The 17,682-nt window shown below is 40.9% G+C and overlaps 1 protein-coding gene across 2 annotated transcripts in view; it reads left to right on the top strand.

The window, feature by feature from the left end:
- Nucleotides 1–10,977, top strand: part of MRPL1 (mitochondrial ribosomal protein L1) — a 73,500-nt gene extending 62,523 nt beyond the window's left edge. For both annotated transcript variants that reach the window (XM_006059471.4, XM_006059470.4), the window contains exons 8-9: nt 8,974–9,055; nt 10,678–10,977. In XM_006059471.4, the coding sequence (XP_006059533.3) occupies nt 8,974–9,055; nt 10,678–10,796 (201 nt within the window). In that variant the 3' untranslated portion in view covers nt 10,797–10,977. The remainder of the gene's footprint in view (nt 1–8,973; nt 9,056–10,677) is intronic.
- The last annotated feature ends 6,705 nt before the right edge of the window (nt 10,978–17,682 follow it).

Raw genomic sequence — 17,682 nt, 5'->3', positions numbered from 1 at the left:
CAGGCATAATTCTAGTGATCTAATTCAGAAATTAAAAGTGCAGTGAGATCCAGTTCAAAACTCTGATCTCATATCCAAAGATTTTCCTTGTTCAAGTTGGAACCAGGCTTTTATGGCTCATGATCTGAAGCGGGAAGGGCTTATTAAAATTTCATTCACACCTTCTTCCGCTCTAGACTGTAGAGTGTGGTAGTGACTTAATTCAGCTGTAAATGCCTCGCTCCACTATGGGTTCCAGGCATAACTCCTCTGGGGTAAAGGTTTAACAAAGGGAGTAGAAGCAACTGCCCTGTCTTACCTGCTTGTGTTTGTGGCTCCACTTTGGTTGTCACTACTCCTCTGACCAGGGGACTTCCCTGGTGGCTCAGAGGTTAAAGCATCTGCCTGGAATGCAGGGGACCTGGGTTCAATCCCTGGGTCGGGAAGATCCCCTGGAGAAGGAAATGGCAACCCACTCCAGTACTCTTGCCTGGAGAATCCCATGGAGGGAGAAGCCTGGTAGGCTACAGTCCATGGGGTCACAAAGAGTCGGACACGACTGAGCGACTTCACTTCACTCCTCTGACCAGCTCTTACTGATTTGATGTCCTTCAAGCATATATTTGTTCAGCCACCAGTACCTTCTTCTGGCAGTGCCCCTAGTCTACACAGGAGCTTCTTGGAGCCTTGCCTTTTGGCCTGCTTCTGCTTTGCATGATTGTTGATTATGGTGAGAATATTATGACCTTAATTGTTGGTATCTTTCTTTAGAATATAGAGTGTGGGTGCAAGCGTGTGTGCTAAGTCATGTTTGACTCTTGGTGACCCCATAGACTGTAGCCCACCAGGCTCCTCCGTCCATGGGATTTTCCAGGCAATAATACTGGAGTGTGTTGCCATCCCCTCCTCCAGGAGATCTTCACGACCGAGGGATCAAACTTGCATCTCTTATGTCTTCTGCATTAGCAGCTGGGTTCTTTACCACTAGTGCCACCTGGGAAGGCCAAGAATATAGGGCATTAAATGCCTTTTTTGCTTTCAGATGTAGACTCTGGTCATCAGTCCTGAACTTCAGAAAGGCCGCATGCAATATCTTGTTTCAAGTGTGTGTGTAAAATTTGCAGCAGTTGTCAGAACAGTTGCTGAGCATTTTTCCTACTTTTATTTTAAATGGCAATTCAATTCTTAGCTTGAAAAAAACATTTTTTTGCCTCATCCGCATAAGTAGATGCATTGTAGGATACATTGAAAGTCTATCAGCACCCAACAACGCTTTCTATTAAACACACAAAACAAAAATCATTTCTGTTGTAGTGAAGATGAATGGTTTCTTTTAGCCACTACTTTCCCAGGCATCCTTTGGTCTGTCTTCCTCACTGGGGGTCTACAAACTGTGGCCTGTGGGACCCTCCCAGCCCCCCAGCTGTTTCTGTACGTTAAACTTTCTTGGAGCACAGCTGTGGTCATCGTTCATGCATTCTCTAGGATGACTTTCGCACCACAACAGCAGAACTGAGTATTTGTGACAGCCCATTTGGCCTGCAAAGCCCCAAATATTTTCTCTCTGACCAGTTATAGAGAAAAGTTTGCCAGCTCCTGTTACACACCCTTCCTCTAAAATTGTTTCTAAAACATAGCTCAGAAATACCAGTTGTTTACTTATAAACATTAAGTAGCTTCTCATGGCTGGCAGAATATAGTCTAAAATCTTTAGGGCTTCCCAGGTGGTGCTAGTGGTAAAGAACCCACCTGCCAATGCAGGAGGCATAGAGATGCAGGTTCGATCCCTGGGTCTGGAGGAGGTAGGGCAAGGCAACCCACTCCAGTATTCTTGCCCGGAGAATCCCATGGACGGAGGAGCCTGGTGGGCTACAGTCCATGGGGTCGCAGAGTCAGACACAAGGGAGGCAACTTAGGACGCACGCATTCTAAAATCTTTAGCTATAGATTCAAATCTTTTTACGGTGTAGTCTCAAATCACTATGTCAAGTTCAAATTCAGGATTTCCTGTTATTTTCAGTGATGTAACTTGATGTCTGACATTGAAAATGGGCTGAGTTTGGCTCCCAGACTTGTTTTGTTTTATTGATTCAGCATTTAAAAACTAGATGATATCGCCCAGAAATCCAGATTCCTTGTTACTCTTGATGAGTCAAGAGTTCTGATTAACTGGCCCCAGAGCCCTCAGTGTAACAGTCTGTTAGCACTGGGTGGCCACTGCCTCCTCCCTGTGGGGCAGTGCTGTTCACCTCTGCACAGGCTGTGTCCTGCAGGTCATATCTGCACATGCACTCAAACCCAGTCGGCTTCAGTTGTGCATGTTACCAGCTCTGGCCACTGGAGTCATTTGAGTTTGCAGCCAACCCTGAGCAGTGAGCTGCCTCCTGGTCACCTGAACCACCTGTTCTTAGAGTACCGTGTGCTCCTCCCTCTGCCTAGATCCTCTTTGTCTTCAGAACTCTTCATCCTTTAGCCTCCATTTGAATACCACCTTTGTGAGGCCTTGCCTGTCACAGTCACTTCTCCTTCTGTACCCTTGTGGCCCTTGGTTCATTTAGTTTGAGTGGCACCTGTCATGTTGGATTCTAGTGACCACATGGTAAGCTCCCTGATGGTAAGATTTGTGTCTTGCTCATCTTTCCGTTCCTAGGCCCAGTCAGTGCTCAACAAAGAGTGAAGGCCAAGTGAATGTTGCTAGATTATGTGCTGTGAACAGTTAAAAGCTGGGAATGTAGAAAAGGATTCATTAGGCAGAAAGAAAAATTTGCATTTTTCCCACTTAAATACATATTCTTTTCCTTTCAGTATTTCACTTAGTTTCCTCTTTTTCTTTCCTTAGTTTATAACAAGTCATTTGTGTTTTCCAGAGAACTGATACTTCAGTTTTCATAAGGATTACCATCACTTTCTAGCTGTGCTCAGGGTCACAAGCTAGTAAGCAGTGGAAGTGGGTTTCAGAGTTACATTTCTCTGCCTTTAGAGCTCATGCACATAGCTGCTGGACCACTCTTTATCATCTGGGTGCTTTTGAATAAGTTACAAAGTTTTCTAAGTCTCAGTTTCTAATTGTAAAAGGAAAACGATAATGGGACCCATATTTAGGATATTTGGGAGAAATAAGTGAGAATGTGTAAGTGCTTAGAATAGAGTTGGCTTAGAGTAAGCACCCAATAAATAGAGCTGCTCTATTTCTACTACTTCTATTATCACCCCCACCACTACCGCTGCTCCTATCACTTTCCTTGACGTTGCGTAGGAAATACACAGACTGTCTTCCTTTTCTTGGTTTAAACCTTCAGGAGTCAAGGGAATTAGGAGTGTTGGCCCACTTGCAGAAACCACTGCCAGGCTACCCTGTGTATGATCCTAGATCATTGCACTTGGAAGAGATTTTGAAGGTCAGATGTTCTAACAAGCGCTTATTCAAAGCAGCAGTTCTCTCTGCAGTTTCCAGTTAGGGATGATCAGTCATCTAGAAGCTGTTGGAACATTTACAGTGACAGAAGCGGGCCACTCTAGGAGGAGCACAGGAGTGTTTAAAAATTGTGCGCACATACTTTCATTTTATTTTTTAGGTCCGTCCCCTGTAAAATGTAGACAATTAAGTTGAATCCTTTTTCTATACTCTTGTCCTTAGTCTTTCAAAGTATTTGAGCTGACTTCCAACATTGGTGGTTCTCTAGGTGTGGCCCAAGGATTCCTTTTAACTGAGACCCTTTCCTCAGGAGCTTTTCTCCTCTCCTCCTCTTTCTCTTAATCAAAGAATCCTTGAAGACCCTAAAAACATGAGCTAAAATTTTTGTGTGCCTGAGTACCTTATTCTAGAGCAAGATTTGATAACTGAAAAAAGTTTAAGAATTACAGCCTCAGACAGTCTCATGACTACAGTTTGTCCTGCATGTATTTGTATCTCAAAGGGACAAAAAGTGCTTAAGAATCAGAGTTTTTTAGTTCTCCCATAATGGTAGAAAGTGATTGAAAGCAAAAGTTACGAATTGCATGGAAAGAGGAAAATCTGAGAGTCAAAGAGATACAGTTTACCTGTATCCACTGAGCCACCACGCTGACATCTTTGGGAAGTTGTCTGTCTAGTGTGCTTAGAAGATAAGTGCATGCTGAGTTCTGTCCAGCTCTTTGCGTTCTCATGGACTGTGTAGCCTGCCAGACTCCTCTGTCTATGGTATTCTCCAGGCAAGAATACTGGAGTGGGTTGCCATTTTCTCCTCCAGGAGATCTTCCCGACCCAGGGATCGAACCTGCATCTCCTGTGTCTCCTGCATTGTAGGCAGATTCTTCACTCAGTGAACCACTTAGAAAGCCTTTAGTGTGCTTAGTGAGGTATTTCTGATATAATAAGGACAAAAGCAAAAGTTAGGATTCAGTAAATCAGTCTTTTCTTAAAAACATTAATGGAGGCTTCCCTGATAGCTCACTGGTAAAGAACCCACCTACCAGTGTAGGAGACCCAGGTTCAGGTCCTGAGCCGGGAGGATCTCACATGCCATGGAGCAGCTAAGCCCCATGTGCCACAACTATTGAGTCTGTGCTCTGGAGCCTGGGAGCTGCAACTACTGAGCCCACGTGCCACGACTGCTGAAGCCCACACACCCTAGAGCATGTGTTCTGCAACAAGAGAAGTCAGTGCAATGAGAAGCCTGGTAACCCACTCCAGTATTCTTGCCTGGAAAATCCCATGGACAGAGGAGCCTGGTAGGCTGCAGTCCATGGGATCGCTAGGAGCTGAGCGACTTCACTTTGACTTTTCACTTTCATGCATTGGAGAAGGAAATGGCAACCCACTCCATTGTTCTTGCCTGGAGAGCCTGGGGGATGGGGGAGCCTGGTGGGCTGCCGTCTGTGGGGTCGCACAGTGTCCGACAGGACTGAAGCAACTTAGCAGCAGCAGCAGCATGCTCATAAAACATACAACTTTTTTATAATTTTATACAGTATCTAAAATAAAAAGTAAAGTGAGGTGTGTGACTGAATTTATTTTAAGATTTAGTAGAGGACATAGTACTAACTATGAAAGACAAAGGACAAGAATACACAGAAGAGCTGTACAGAAAAGATCTTCAGCGACCAAGATAATCATGATAATGTGATTACTCACCTAGAGCCAGACATCCTGAAATGTGAAGTCAAGTGAACCTTAGAAAGCATCACTACGAACAAAGCTAGTGGAGGTGATGGAATTCCAGTGGAGGTATTTAAAATCCTGAAAGATGATGCTGTGAAAGTGCTGCACTCAATATGCCAGCAAATTTGGAAAACTCAGCAGTGGCCACAGGACTGGAAAAGGTCAGTTTTCATTCCAATCCCAAAGAAAGGCAATGCCAAAGAAGGCTCAAACTACCGCACAATTGCACTCATCTCACAGAAGGCAATGGCATCCCACTCCAGTACTCTTGCCTGGAAAATCCCATGGACGGAGGAGTCTGGTAGGCTGCAGTCCATGCGGTCGCTAAGAGTCAGACACGACTGAGTCACTTCACTTTCACTTTTCACTTTCATGCATTGGAGAAGGAAATGGCAACCCACTCCAGTGTTCTTGCCTGGAGAATCCCAGGGATTGGGGAGCCTGGTGGGCTGCCGTCTATGGGGTTGCACAGAATCGGACACGACTGAAGCGACTTAGCAGCAGCACATGCTAGTAAAGTCATGCTCAAAATTCTCCAACCAGGCTTCAGCAATACGTGAACCGTGAATTTCTAGATGTTCAAGCTGGTTTTAGAAAAGGCAGAGGAACCAGAGATCAAATTGCTGACATCCGCTAGATCATCGAAAAAGGAAGAGAGTTCCAGAAAAACATCTACTTCTGCTTTATTGACAATGCCAAAGCCTTTGACTGTGTGGATCACAATAAACTGTGGAAAATTCTGGAAGAGATGGGGATACCAGACCACCTGACCTGTCTCTTGAGAAACCTATATGCAGGTCAGGAAGCAACAGTTAGAACTGGACATGAAACAACAGACTGGTTCCAAATAGGAAAAGGAGTCCTTCAAGGTGGTATATTGTCACCGTGCTTATTTAACTTCTATGCAGAGTACATCATGAGAAACGCTGGGCTGGATGAAGCACAAGCTGGAATCAAGATTGCTGGGAGAAATATCAATAACCTCAGATATGCAGATGACACCACCCTTCTGGCAGAAAGTGAAGAGGAACTAAAACACCTCTTGATAAAAGTGAAAGAGGAGAGTGAAAAAGTTGGCTTAAAGCTCAACATTCAGAAAACGAAGATCATGGCATCTGGTCCCATCACTTCATGGGAAATAGATGGGGAAACAGTGGAAACAGTGTCAGACTTTATTTTTTTGGGCTCCAAAATCACTACAGATGGTGATTGCAGCCATGAAATGAAAAGACGCTTACTCCTTGGAAGGAAAGTTATGACCAACCTAGATAGCATATTCAAAAGCAGAGACATTACTTTGCCAACAAAAGTCTGTCTAGTCAAGGCTATGGTTTTTCCAGTGTTCATGTATGGATGTGAGAGTTGGACTGTGAAGAAAGCTGAGGGCCGAAGAATTGATGCTTTTGAACTGTGGTGTTGGAGAAGAGTCTTGGGAGTCCTTGGACTGTAAGGAGATCCAGCCAGTCCATTCTAAAAGAGATCAGTCCTGGGTGTTCTTTGGAAGGACTGATGCTAAAGCTGAAACTCCAATACTTTGGCCACCTCATGGGAAGAGTTGACTCATTGGAAAAGACTCTGATGCTGGGAGGGATTGGGGGCAGGAGGAGAAGGGGACAACATAGGATGAGATGGCTGGATGGCATCACTGACTCGATGGACTTGAGTCTGAGTGAACTCCGGGAGTTGGTGATGGACAGGGAGGCCTGGCGTGCTGTGATTCATGGGGTCATAAAGAGTCAGACACGACTGAGCGACTGAACTGAACTGATAGTACTAACGATTAGAGGTGCTAAAATTCGGACAAAAGTGCAAGCTGTATTTTAAAACAGTTTATGTATTTTAAGAGTTTATGAAATCATTGAGGGCATCTGTTTTGCATTTCTGGAGCCTATGTTGTTAGTTTACAGTAGGAATGGCAATATAGGTCTGCAGAAAGAATAGTCACAAACATATGAGGGTAGTATGCAATGTCCAACAGTCTAGCTTGTAACTGTTAAGGAAGGTATATTGGGCCTCTTGCTTTTTCTTGTGTCTATTACTTTCCCAAATTTAAGGTAGGTATAGGTCTTTGCAGTGGCACCCCACTCCAGTACTCTTGCCTGGAATATCCCATGGATGGAGGAGCCTGGTAGGCTGCAGTCCATGGGGTCGCAAAGAGTTGGACACGGCTGAGCGACTTCACTTTCACTTTTCACTTTCCTGCATTGGAGAAGGAAATGGCAACCCACTCCAGTGTTCTTGCCTGGAGAATCCCAGGGATCGGGGAGCCTGGTGGCTGCCGTCTGTGGGGTCACACAGAGTCAGACACGACTGAAGTAACTTAGCAGCAGCAGCAGCATAGGTCTTTGTGGGCTTCCCTGGTGGTTCAGTGGTAAAGAATCCGCCTGCCTAGCAGAAGATGCGAGTTGATCCCTGAGTCAGGAAGATCCCTGGGAGAAGGAAATGGCAACCCACTCCAGTATTCTTGCCTGGGAAATGCAGTGGACAGAGGAGCCTCGCGGGCTACAGTCCACGGGAAACGACTTAGTGGCTAAAGAACAACAATAGATCTTTACAAAGGCTAAAGGAACTATCCAGAGCAGTGTTGGTTACTTCAGTTGCTAATAGAAAGAAGGGCCTTTTGAGGTAAAGTGGAGAATTAAGAGAGGAATGAAGACACATGTTGATACTCTACATGTTTTGTTTTCTCTTTTCTGGCATAGAAAATGTAAGGTACCCTGTCTGTCAGTGAACTACTTACTTTGATGGAATTTAATGTCTTTACGGTCTGTGGATTTAATAAGGAGAACTAAGCATTGCTTTTTTTCCCCCTCTCAAAACTCCCACTTATGGATTGGCATAAAATGAAAATTCCTCCAATAATGTCCAGACCTTCTCATTTAGGGTTTGATACTGTATCATGCCCAAGTGCGTGTTGAATAAATATTGTCTGATGATGATGAGAACAATTTTCTTTTCAGGAGGAATTCTTCATATGCTTATGTACCACATTTCTCACAGTGGTCTCAAGAGTCATTGGGAGATAGAATTCTTGTTTGATCTTGAAATCTTACTGTGTAATTTTTACCAATTATGCTATTACAAGTTTTATATGAATTTTAAAAACTGGATTCATTTGACAAAAGTGCAAAATCCTTTAAACATAGGACTGTAACAGAATTGATTTTTAGTGGCATATTTAAGAGAATAACATGCATTGAATTTTGAATGAGAAACTCAAGGACTTTCCAAAGATGCATGCTGGGTTAGGTGTTTTATGAATAGGGCTCATTCACTATATAGGACTTCCTGTAGCTTTTGCTAAGTAGGAAGATAATTGTTATTGCAGTTAGAGAGTGTTAGTATAGCATCTTGGAAATGTCTCTGTGTTAGATATGTATTATCTGAATGTGTAGTCAAGGAATTTCATTTTGGACTTTTGAAAGCATTAACTTCTAAATATTTTAAGTTTCTTTTAAAACATAAGTTAAAAGAAATAATCAACAACTTTAAGAAAAAAATATCACTGATTCCTGGGGTGGAGAAGTGGCAGGTAGGGGTGGTATATTCTACCCCACAATATGCTTTGGGGAAATTTGGAATTCAAGGAACCACAAGTGGGAACCACTTCAAAATACTTTGCTGTAATATGCTCTAAAAGGTAATTGAGTCTTGACATGTAGAGACATATAAATGTAGCATTCTAAAAAAAGAGCTGTATAAGTTTTTTCTTTCACAATAGAGTCCCTTAGTAGATAATTTGCACTAGTTGAGTATTTGAAAAAACTGTCTGGAATAACTACTGATACAGTTACCAAAAATCATACTATTGTCTTACTTTTACATCGTTAATGTTATGTGTCCTTTTCTTTCAGCTGGATATGCCAAGTGACCAGATAGCTGCCAATCTACAAGCCATTATCAATGAAGTTTGTAGGCAAAGACCACTGAATTTGGGTAAGTGGTTCACTGGGGTTAGACTTCCCTATAATCCTGTGATGCTTTAAAAATGTAAAATATTAAGAAAACAGTCCAGTTAGTATGCAACTACAGTAACGTGATTATTTCCAGGGGTTAAAGCAATACAATTGAATTCACCAAAGTATTCCTGATCCTTTTTAATAAGTTGTAGTTGTGTAGAGAGGATACCTCTTTAACAGTAATAAGGAATACACTGTGAAGCCTTCATAAATTCCCACATTATTTCTGTCATTAAATGTAATCAAATTTGAAAGAAAACTGTAACAGATTGCCTTAAACTTAAAATGGTGTTTAAGCAGAAACGAAAATCATTTGTGAAATAGATCATATTTTGAAGCCAGACCATTCACTTTGTCACTGTTACTAGCAGTTGGCTTTCTTTATCTTACTTATTTTGGAAGAGAGACAAAGTTTTAGTCATGTTAGAAGAATCACATTTTATAAACGGGGTGATTCATGGAGAACAGTGAAACTTGATGTAGCAGCTGTGTCATAAGCTCGAAACATGTATAGTTCCCGCTGTATCACTTGCCATTCACAAAAACATGTTCAAGAGTCCATTTCCCTCAACTGATTCAGTACTTACAGGCTTCCCATTATAGGAATCTGTCACATTTTGTTTTATAAATCAAATGTATAATTAAAACACAATCTTAAGCTATATTTAACCATATTTAGGAGTTAAACCCACTGGTGAATAAATACCTCATATGTTAATTCTGTTCTCCTAAGTATGACCATAGTACTTAGTAATTGTATGTAGATTGTATATATATAATTGTATATATAGATTCTTCTATGTCTTGGAGAACTTTGATTTCAGTTTAAAACCTCTGAGCCTATAGCAGGATTAGAATGATGAGAGTGTGTGTGTGTGTGTGAGTCGCTCAGTTGTGTCTGACTCTTTGCGATCCCATGACCTGAAGCCCACCAGGCTCCTCTGTCCATGGGGTTCTCCAGGCAAGAATACTGGAGTGGGTTGTCATTCCCTTCTCCAGGGAATCTTCCCAACCCAGGGATGGAACCGGGTCTCCTGCACTGCAGGCAGATTCTTGACCACTGAGCCACCAGGGAAGCCCTAGAATGATGAATAATAAATCTTTAAAAGCAATGTAGTTATTTTCTCTTTGCCATTTTAAATGAGGTCTCTTTATCTTTATGAAAGTTTTTTTAATTTTTAGGGAATTTTACTAAAAAATGCTTGGTAATACAAAGGTAGCATATGTGCTGACTGTTTTAAATAAATATTTAGAATCTTGCCAACTAAGGTAAATATCACCACCTGCTCCCTTTACTGTTGTCTTTGCAATAAAATAAATTGTAGGTGATCACCTTCTGGAAGAGAGAAATGAATTATTAGTGAATATGTGTGATTTCATTGATAAATCTCTAGTAAACTTTGGTACAACTAGTTTGCCTTCTTCTCTAGAAATGAAACAATCTTCCCTTTGTTATAATTTAAAATAATAGTTCAGTAATATCAGTACTTTTCAAGTGAAAATATAACACGAATCCTATAAGGTTTCTTGTTGTATGTTTGTATTTGCTCATTAGGTATTTGGAATAAAATGAGAACTGATTCTTGTCTCTGTTTACAGGACCTTTTGTGGTACGTGCTTTCCTTCGAAGTTCAACAAGTGAAGGTTTGTTACTAAAGATCGAGCCGTTGTTGCCTAAAGAAGGAGAAACCAAAGAAAGTGACAAAAAAGCTGCGTAAACGTGTTGCATTGTGAAACTATTCTCACTGGATCAAGAAGCAACAGTGAAAATTATAAAACTGTTTTCTAAGTTTGGTGTCTTATTATTGATCATCATACGTGAAAGTAACTTTTAACCCTGGAAAATCTTAGAACACTTTCAAAAATAAGAAAATAAAATATGCTGTGTGTCTGAACCTACCTTTTAGATCCTGTTATATTTTCTTCCTAAGAATTCAGATTCTGCATGCTGGTAATTACAGTAGCAATTTCTAGCTTAATAACTGTCCCTCGAGAGCTGTACCATCTGAGAGAAAAGTAAGGTCCTCAATTCCCATAAGACAGAAAATGGAAGAATTGTGGGCTGTATCACAAATATGACTCTTCTGAAGAAAAATTTTGGACAGTCTTCATTCTGAAAACTTCTGAATGTCTTTTGTGATAGCAAGAATATAGAAAATGACTAAGCCATTAAAACGGATGGAAAATTTTTTTCCTCTTAGGAATCAATTTACATTATTTGTATTTTTTGTAATAATACTGTATATTTTAATGGTGCTTTGCAGTATATAAGGCACAGTGTATAGTATTTTTATATATTTACTTTGCTTCATTTGATCCTCAGTTCCTCTGCTTAATAGCAAGTTGTTCGTATCTGTAGAATGAATATCCCATGAGGTAGATAAAGCAACTTAATTTATGGATGAAGAATCAGGCTAGGAAGTTCAGCTACCAATTTGCAAACTGGTGTTGGTCCTTAAGTGTTTACTGGTAAGTGAAAAAACAAAAAAATTAAGGATAATTTTGTCATGTAGTTGCCAACTGTCCTTTCTTGGAAATGATTGATTTCCTTTACTCTGAGACTGTCTTTCACTTTTTTAGGGGATGTTCAAGGGCTTTTTCTTATATGCAATTATATGCCATTCCTTTCTCCAGGAGATCTTCCCAACCCAGGGCTCGAACCTGGGTCTCCTGCATTGCTGGCAGATTCTTTACCGTCTGAGCAGCAAGGGAAGCCCTATGAAATAATAGGCCTGATAAATTTGTTGGTGGGTTTTAATAACACTCACTTTGTAAAGAATAATTTGACGGCTCCATGTAGGTCTCCCCAATTGTTTTTAAAATTTTAGTGGTCTGAGACATCCAAATGACTACCCCACTAAGCTTTTTTCCCCCACAGGAAAATTAAAATTTGACGACTGTTTACTGAAAACAACTGTAACATTGACTACAAAGCAGTAACGGCAGTTACCTTCTGTTGAGTGCCTACTGCTGTCTTCTGCTTTGTGTGCATTCTCTCATTTCCTCCTCACGGGAGCTCAAAGAGGAAGGTGAGACTCTCATTTCACAGAAAAGGAAGTTAAAACTTGTGTGAGGTCCCGTATGTGGCAATTTAAGATTTAAACCTAACTTTGTCTAGTTTTGAAGCCTGTTCTTTTTAAAAGCCTGTTCAGCCATTTTACCTCCTTTTTATATATTCTAGGGTAAACTGACCAGTTTTAAGTTTTAAAAATATTGAATAATTACACTTCAGCTTCTTGGTGTGTCTAATTATGGGGTTCTGGCACAGCTGATGTGAATAAAGTAGAAATACAAGAGTTGTAGGAGTGGGTTGAGAAGGAGCATTGATGGAAGGAGTGAAAAGAATATCTACTTGTTTCCCACAGTTCTGGTCTTCTGAAAGTTGTTTTTGTTCAGTTGCAAAGTTACATCTGACTCTCTGCGACCCCAGGGACTGCAGCATGCCAGGCTTCCTTGTCCTTTACTCTCTCCTAGAGTTTGCTCAGACTCATGTCCATTGAGTCGATGAAGCCATCCAACCATCCCATCCTCTGTCGTCCCGTTCTCCTGCCTTCAGTCTTTCTCAGCATCAGGGTCTTTTCCAATGAGTCTGGCTCTTTACATCAGGTGGCCAAAGTATTGGAGCTTCAGCATCAGTCCTGAAAACATATTGATTGTTAAAGACCCTAATTCACAGAGTAGACGCACCATTACTGTTTGTAAAATTTTTTTCCAATTAATAAAGTAAGTATACTCTTATTGGGAGAAGGCAATGGCAACCCACTCCAGTACTCTTGCCTGAAGAATCCCATGGATGGAGAAGCCTGGTAGGCTACAGTCCATGGGGTCGCTAAGAGTCGGGCACGACTGAGCGACTTCACTTTCACTTTTCACTTTCATGCATTGGAGAAGGAAATGGCAACCCACTCCAGTATTCTTGCCTGGAGAATCCCAGGGACAGAGGAGCCTGTTGGGCTGCCATCCACGGGGTTGCACAGAGTTGAACACGACTGACGTGACTTAGCAGTAGCAGCAGCATACTCTTATTAAAAATTTTAGCAATAAAGTATCACTCAATGCTACTACTCAGGTAATCAGTATTAATATTTTGGTGCTTTCCATTATTTTATTCAGTTGACAGAAACAGAAAAACAGGAACATGCACACAAGTGATGTTATAAAGTAAGGATTTCCCCATATTATTTAAAATCTCATGAAAAGCAGCATTTTAATGGATGAGCAATATTTCATTCTGTTGACCCTCTAATTTATGGACTCACTTCCCAATTTAGGGGCATTTAACTTACTTTCAGTTTGGAGAAAATCTTTGAGCATAATTTATTTTTCTCTATTTCTAGAAGTGACATTCCCGAGTTGAACGGTATGATATGGTTGAAGGTCTTAATTAAGGTGCCTTTCTGAGCAGAACAAACCAGAACAAGGAAATATGGTTGGAAAACTTGCTCTGGGCAAGAGCATTCCAGGGTCCTATTAACTGGCCTATGAATAAATTATTCACTAACCTTCCATTAGAGCATTTTTCCTTTTGGTTAACTAGAACTAATGTTGAGTGTTCCTAATGGTGTCCTTCTGGAAAAATAGAATTGCACTAGTTTACTCTTCACTTAAACCTTTCCAAAGTTTGTATCATTAATGTACTTTCTTCTTTATTAGAAAACAGTAAATTAAAGTCTTATGTTTAAAAAAAGTAAAAAGTTTTAATATGTGTATGGTAAATATTTGTAACTCTCAAGCATTAGCCTGCATCCAAATCACCTGGAGAGCTAGCAGGCTCGAATTGCTTGACACCAGTTGGCAAAGTGGGGTGGACCTTGAAGATTTACATTTCTAACAAGTTCCTGTTGCCAAACCCAAGTTTGTGTGCCTGGTGCACACTCAATAAACCCAAACAAACCAAATAGGGGGTTTGGAGCAGAGAGAGGTTTATCACAAGGACAGAGCAAGGAAAATAGGCTGCTAGAGCTCAAAAAGTCCGAACTCTGAAGAGTTTTTATCTGCAAAACGTGGAGGGGAGGGCTGCAAGGTATGTGACCTTCCCCTGTAACAGTGTGATGATGTTCCAGGAATCTCAGTCATTAGCCTTCTGATCCCAACCAGTCTGGGATCCAGAGCTTGTGCTCTGCCTAAAGTTACCATCCTCCACCTGGATGGGGTCTTGGTTCTTGCCGAGGAACTGTGAGACTGTTCTGTACAGCTCTTGAGGAGGACGGGCCCTGCCCCAGTGCTGCACTGTTGTTCCTTGACTGCCTGCCTTTATTGCTGCTTTTCACTCTTCTGTTTGAATCTGCCCTCTAGAACTCTGGGAAGTTCTAGGAGGTTAAACTTTTCCCTACAAATAAGGAAGTATGGAGACGAGGAAAGGCTTTAATACATAGGTCCTGCTTGGGTTCATTCCCAGATGATGTTGCTGCTCCAGAGACTATACTTTGAAAACCATTGATATTTATTAATGGATGTTTTAACCCTGGGTTAAAAAAAAAACAAAACTCTGGTTTTGATATCATCATCAGTTTATTTTCAAATTTGGCACGTAATTCTGTGTAGCAGGGTTCAGAATCACTGGTGTATACAATTAATGAAGTTATAAATGATGAAAAATTTTTAATAAAAATCAAGATTTTAAAAGACTGAGAAAAAAATAATGCACCAAATTTAAGAGTCAGGACTAGTTTCTAGCTTTCTGGTCTATCCCTATGTGTAAACAATTTAAATTTCTATGGGAAAACAATTCAAAATCTGAGATCTTTTGTAAAATTAGGACAACAATAAGGTGATCATCAATACTCGAACAGAAATTTTATAATGCAGCTTTTATAGGTGGCATTTCATGTTAGAAATGATGTGATATAACATTAATTATCATTACTATTATAAACATAAATTTACTGATGTTATCATCTTGTTAAAAACCAGATATTTATGCTGGGATGGGGAGACCTATTTAATAGTTTTGTTTTGTTTTCCAATAGTGAGTTTTTTAAGAGCAAGTAGTTAATCACAGTGTCCAGTAGGTGGCAATAATAATCTTTCATACAACTTTTAAATAGTTGTGTACTTACCGGTAAATACTTGTTTTCTCATTTGATTATACAAATGAAATAGCAAAAATACTTTATAGACAACTTGGAACTTTGTTTCTGTTTTAACTTTTATCATCGAGTTTTTCAAGTATGCAGGAAAAAAAGAATACCCATTTACTTAACGCCCAGCACCAGCAATTATCAAATTATGCTATTGTTCTAGATATGTCTATCCCTTCCATCTACCTACCATTCCCCAGCTTGTCCTCATCCTTGCCAGAGTAATTAAAAGTAAATCCCATTAAGAGTTTTAAGAATAATCAAGCTATAATTACAAGGTGATTTTAGATCCATTTTTCGGAACCCAGTTTATTTGTGTTCTGCTCTGGCCACTGAGAGCATTTAGGTTCTTAAAATTGTATTTTTCATGTAATAATGGGCAAAACCCCTGTTTCTAGTGCTTTGAGAATAGTAACAGATTAGACAAAAGATTGTATATAAATATTAAATAGTTTAAAAGTAAGAAAAAAGTTGGTATCCTCACTTAATTTTTGTTTTGAATCAAAATGAGATTAGAAATTAACTATTATAAGGAATAGGTTGAAATAATATGCAGCTTTCATTCTGAGGATATCCATAGGAATAGAAAATAGTTCAGTCACTCAGTCATGTCTGACTCTGTGACCCCATGGACTGCAACACGCCAGGCCTCCCTGTCCATCACCAACTCCTGGAGCTTGCTCAAACTCATGTCCATCAAGTCAGTGATGCCATCCAACCATCTCGTCCTCTATCGTCTGCTTCTCCTCCTGCCTTCAATCTTTCCCAGCATCAGGGTCTTTTCTAGTGAGTCAGTTTTTCACATCAGGTGACCAAAGTATTGGAGATTCAGCTTCAGCATCAGTCCTTCCAAAGAATATTCAGGACTGATTTCCTTTAGGATAGACTGGTTGGATCTCCTTGCAGTCCAAGGGACTCTAAAGAGTTTTCTCCAGCACCACAGTTCAAAAGCATCAGTTATTTGGCGCTCAGCTTTCTTTATAGTCCAACTCTCGCATCCATACATGACTATTGGAAAAACCATAGCTTTGACTAGAACTTTAACCATAGCTTAAAGTTTCAAGATGGAAGATTAGAAGGACATGCACTCATCTTCTGCAAGAACTCCAAAATTACAACTTGCTGCTGAACAACTGATGACAGAAGAATGTTGGATCCCACCAAAAAAAGATACCCCACATCCAAGGGCAAAGGAAAAGCCCCAGCAAGATGGTAGGAGGGGCAAAATTGTGTTTAAAATCAAATCCCATACCCACCAGAGATGCTCAGAGGGCTTAAACAAACCTTGTGCACACGAGGACCCAGAGACTTACACCAGAACTTGTGCATTACTGGGGGAACAGACTCTCGGAGAGCACAAATAAAATCTTGTGCACACCAGGACCCAGGAGAAATGAGCAGTGACCCCACAAGAGACTGACCCAGACTTGCCCAGGAGTGTCCAGGAGTGTCCAGCAGAGGCGTGGGTCAGCGGTGGCCTGCTGCAGTGTCAGAGGCACTGAGTGAGGCAGTGTGTGCAGGGGGTATTTGAAGGAGGTTGCCATTATCTTCCTTACCTTTACCATAATTTGGCCTCAGGTCAAACAACAGGGAGGGAACACAGCCCCACCCATCAACAGAAAATTGGATTAAAGATTTACTGAGCATGGCCCCACCCATCAGAACAAGACCCAGTTTCTCCCTCAGTCAGTCTCTGCCATCAAAAAGCTTCCATAAGCCTCTTATCCTTATCCATCAGAGAGCAGACAGAATGAAAACCACAATCACAGAAAACTAATCAAATTGATCACATGAACCACAGCCTTGTCTAACTCAGTGAAACTATGAGCCATGCCACGTAGGGCCACTCAAGACGGATGGGTCACAGTGGAGAGTCCTGACAAAACGTGGTCAGGACTGGAGAAGGGAATGGCAAACCACTTTAGTATTCTTGCCTTGAGAACCCCATGAACAGTATGAAAAGGCAAAAAGACAGGACACTGAAAGATGAACTCCCCAGGTTGGTAAGTGCCCAATATGCTACTGGAGATTTGTGGAGAAGTAACTCCAGAAAGAATGAAGAGACAGAGCCAAAGCAAATACAACACCCAGTTTTGGATGTGACTGGCAATGGAAGTAAAGTCTGATGCTGTAAAGAGCAATATTGCATAGGAACCTGGAATGTCAGGTCCAAGAATCAAGGCAAATTGGAAGTCATCAAACAGGAGATGGCAAGAGTGAACATAGACATTTTAGGAATCAGTGAACTAAAATGGACTGGAATGGGTGAATTTAATTCAGATGACCATTATATCTACCACTGTGGGCAAGAGTCCCTCAGAAGAAATGGAGTGGCCATCATGGTCAACAAAAGAGTCAGAAATGCAGTACTTGGATGCAATCTCAAAAATGACAGAATGATGTCTGTTCATTTCCAAGGCAAACCATTCACTATCACAGTAATCCAAGTCTATGCCCTGACCAGTAATGCTGAAGAAGCTGAAGTTGAATGGTTCTATGAAGACCTACAAGACCTTCTAGAACT

Source organism: Bubalus bubalis, chromosome 7 (assembly GCF_019923935.1).
Source record: "Bubalus bubalis isolate 160015118507 breed Murrah chromosome 7, NDDB_SH_1, whole genome shotgun sequence".
NCBI classification, from domain to species: domain Eukaryota; kingdom Metazoa; phylum Chordata; class Mammalia; order Artiodactyla; family Bovidae; genus Bubalus; species Bubalus bubalis.
Note: the sequence above shows the minus strand (reverse complement) of the source record. Positions and strands in the feature narration are given on the sequence as shown.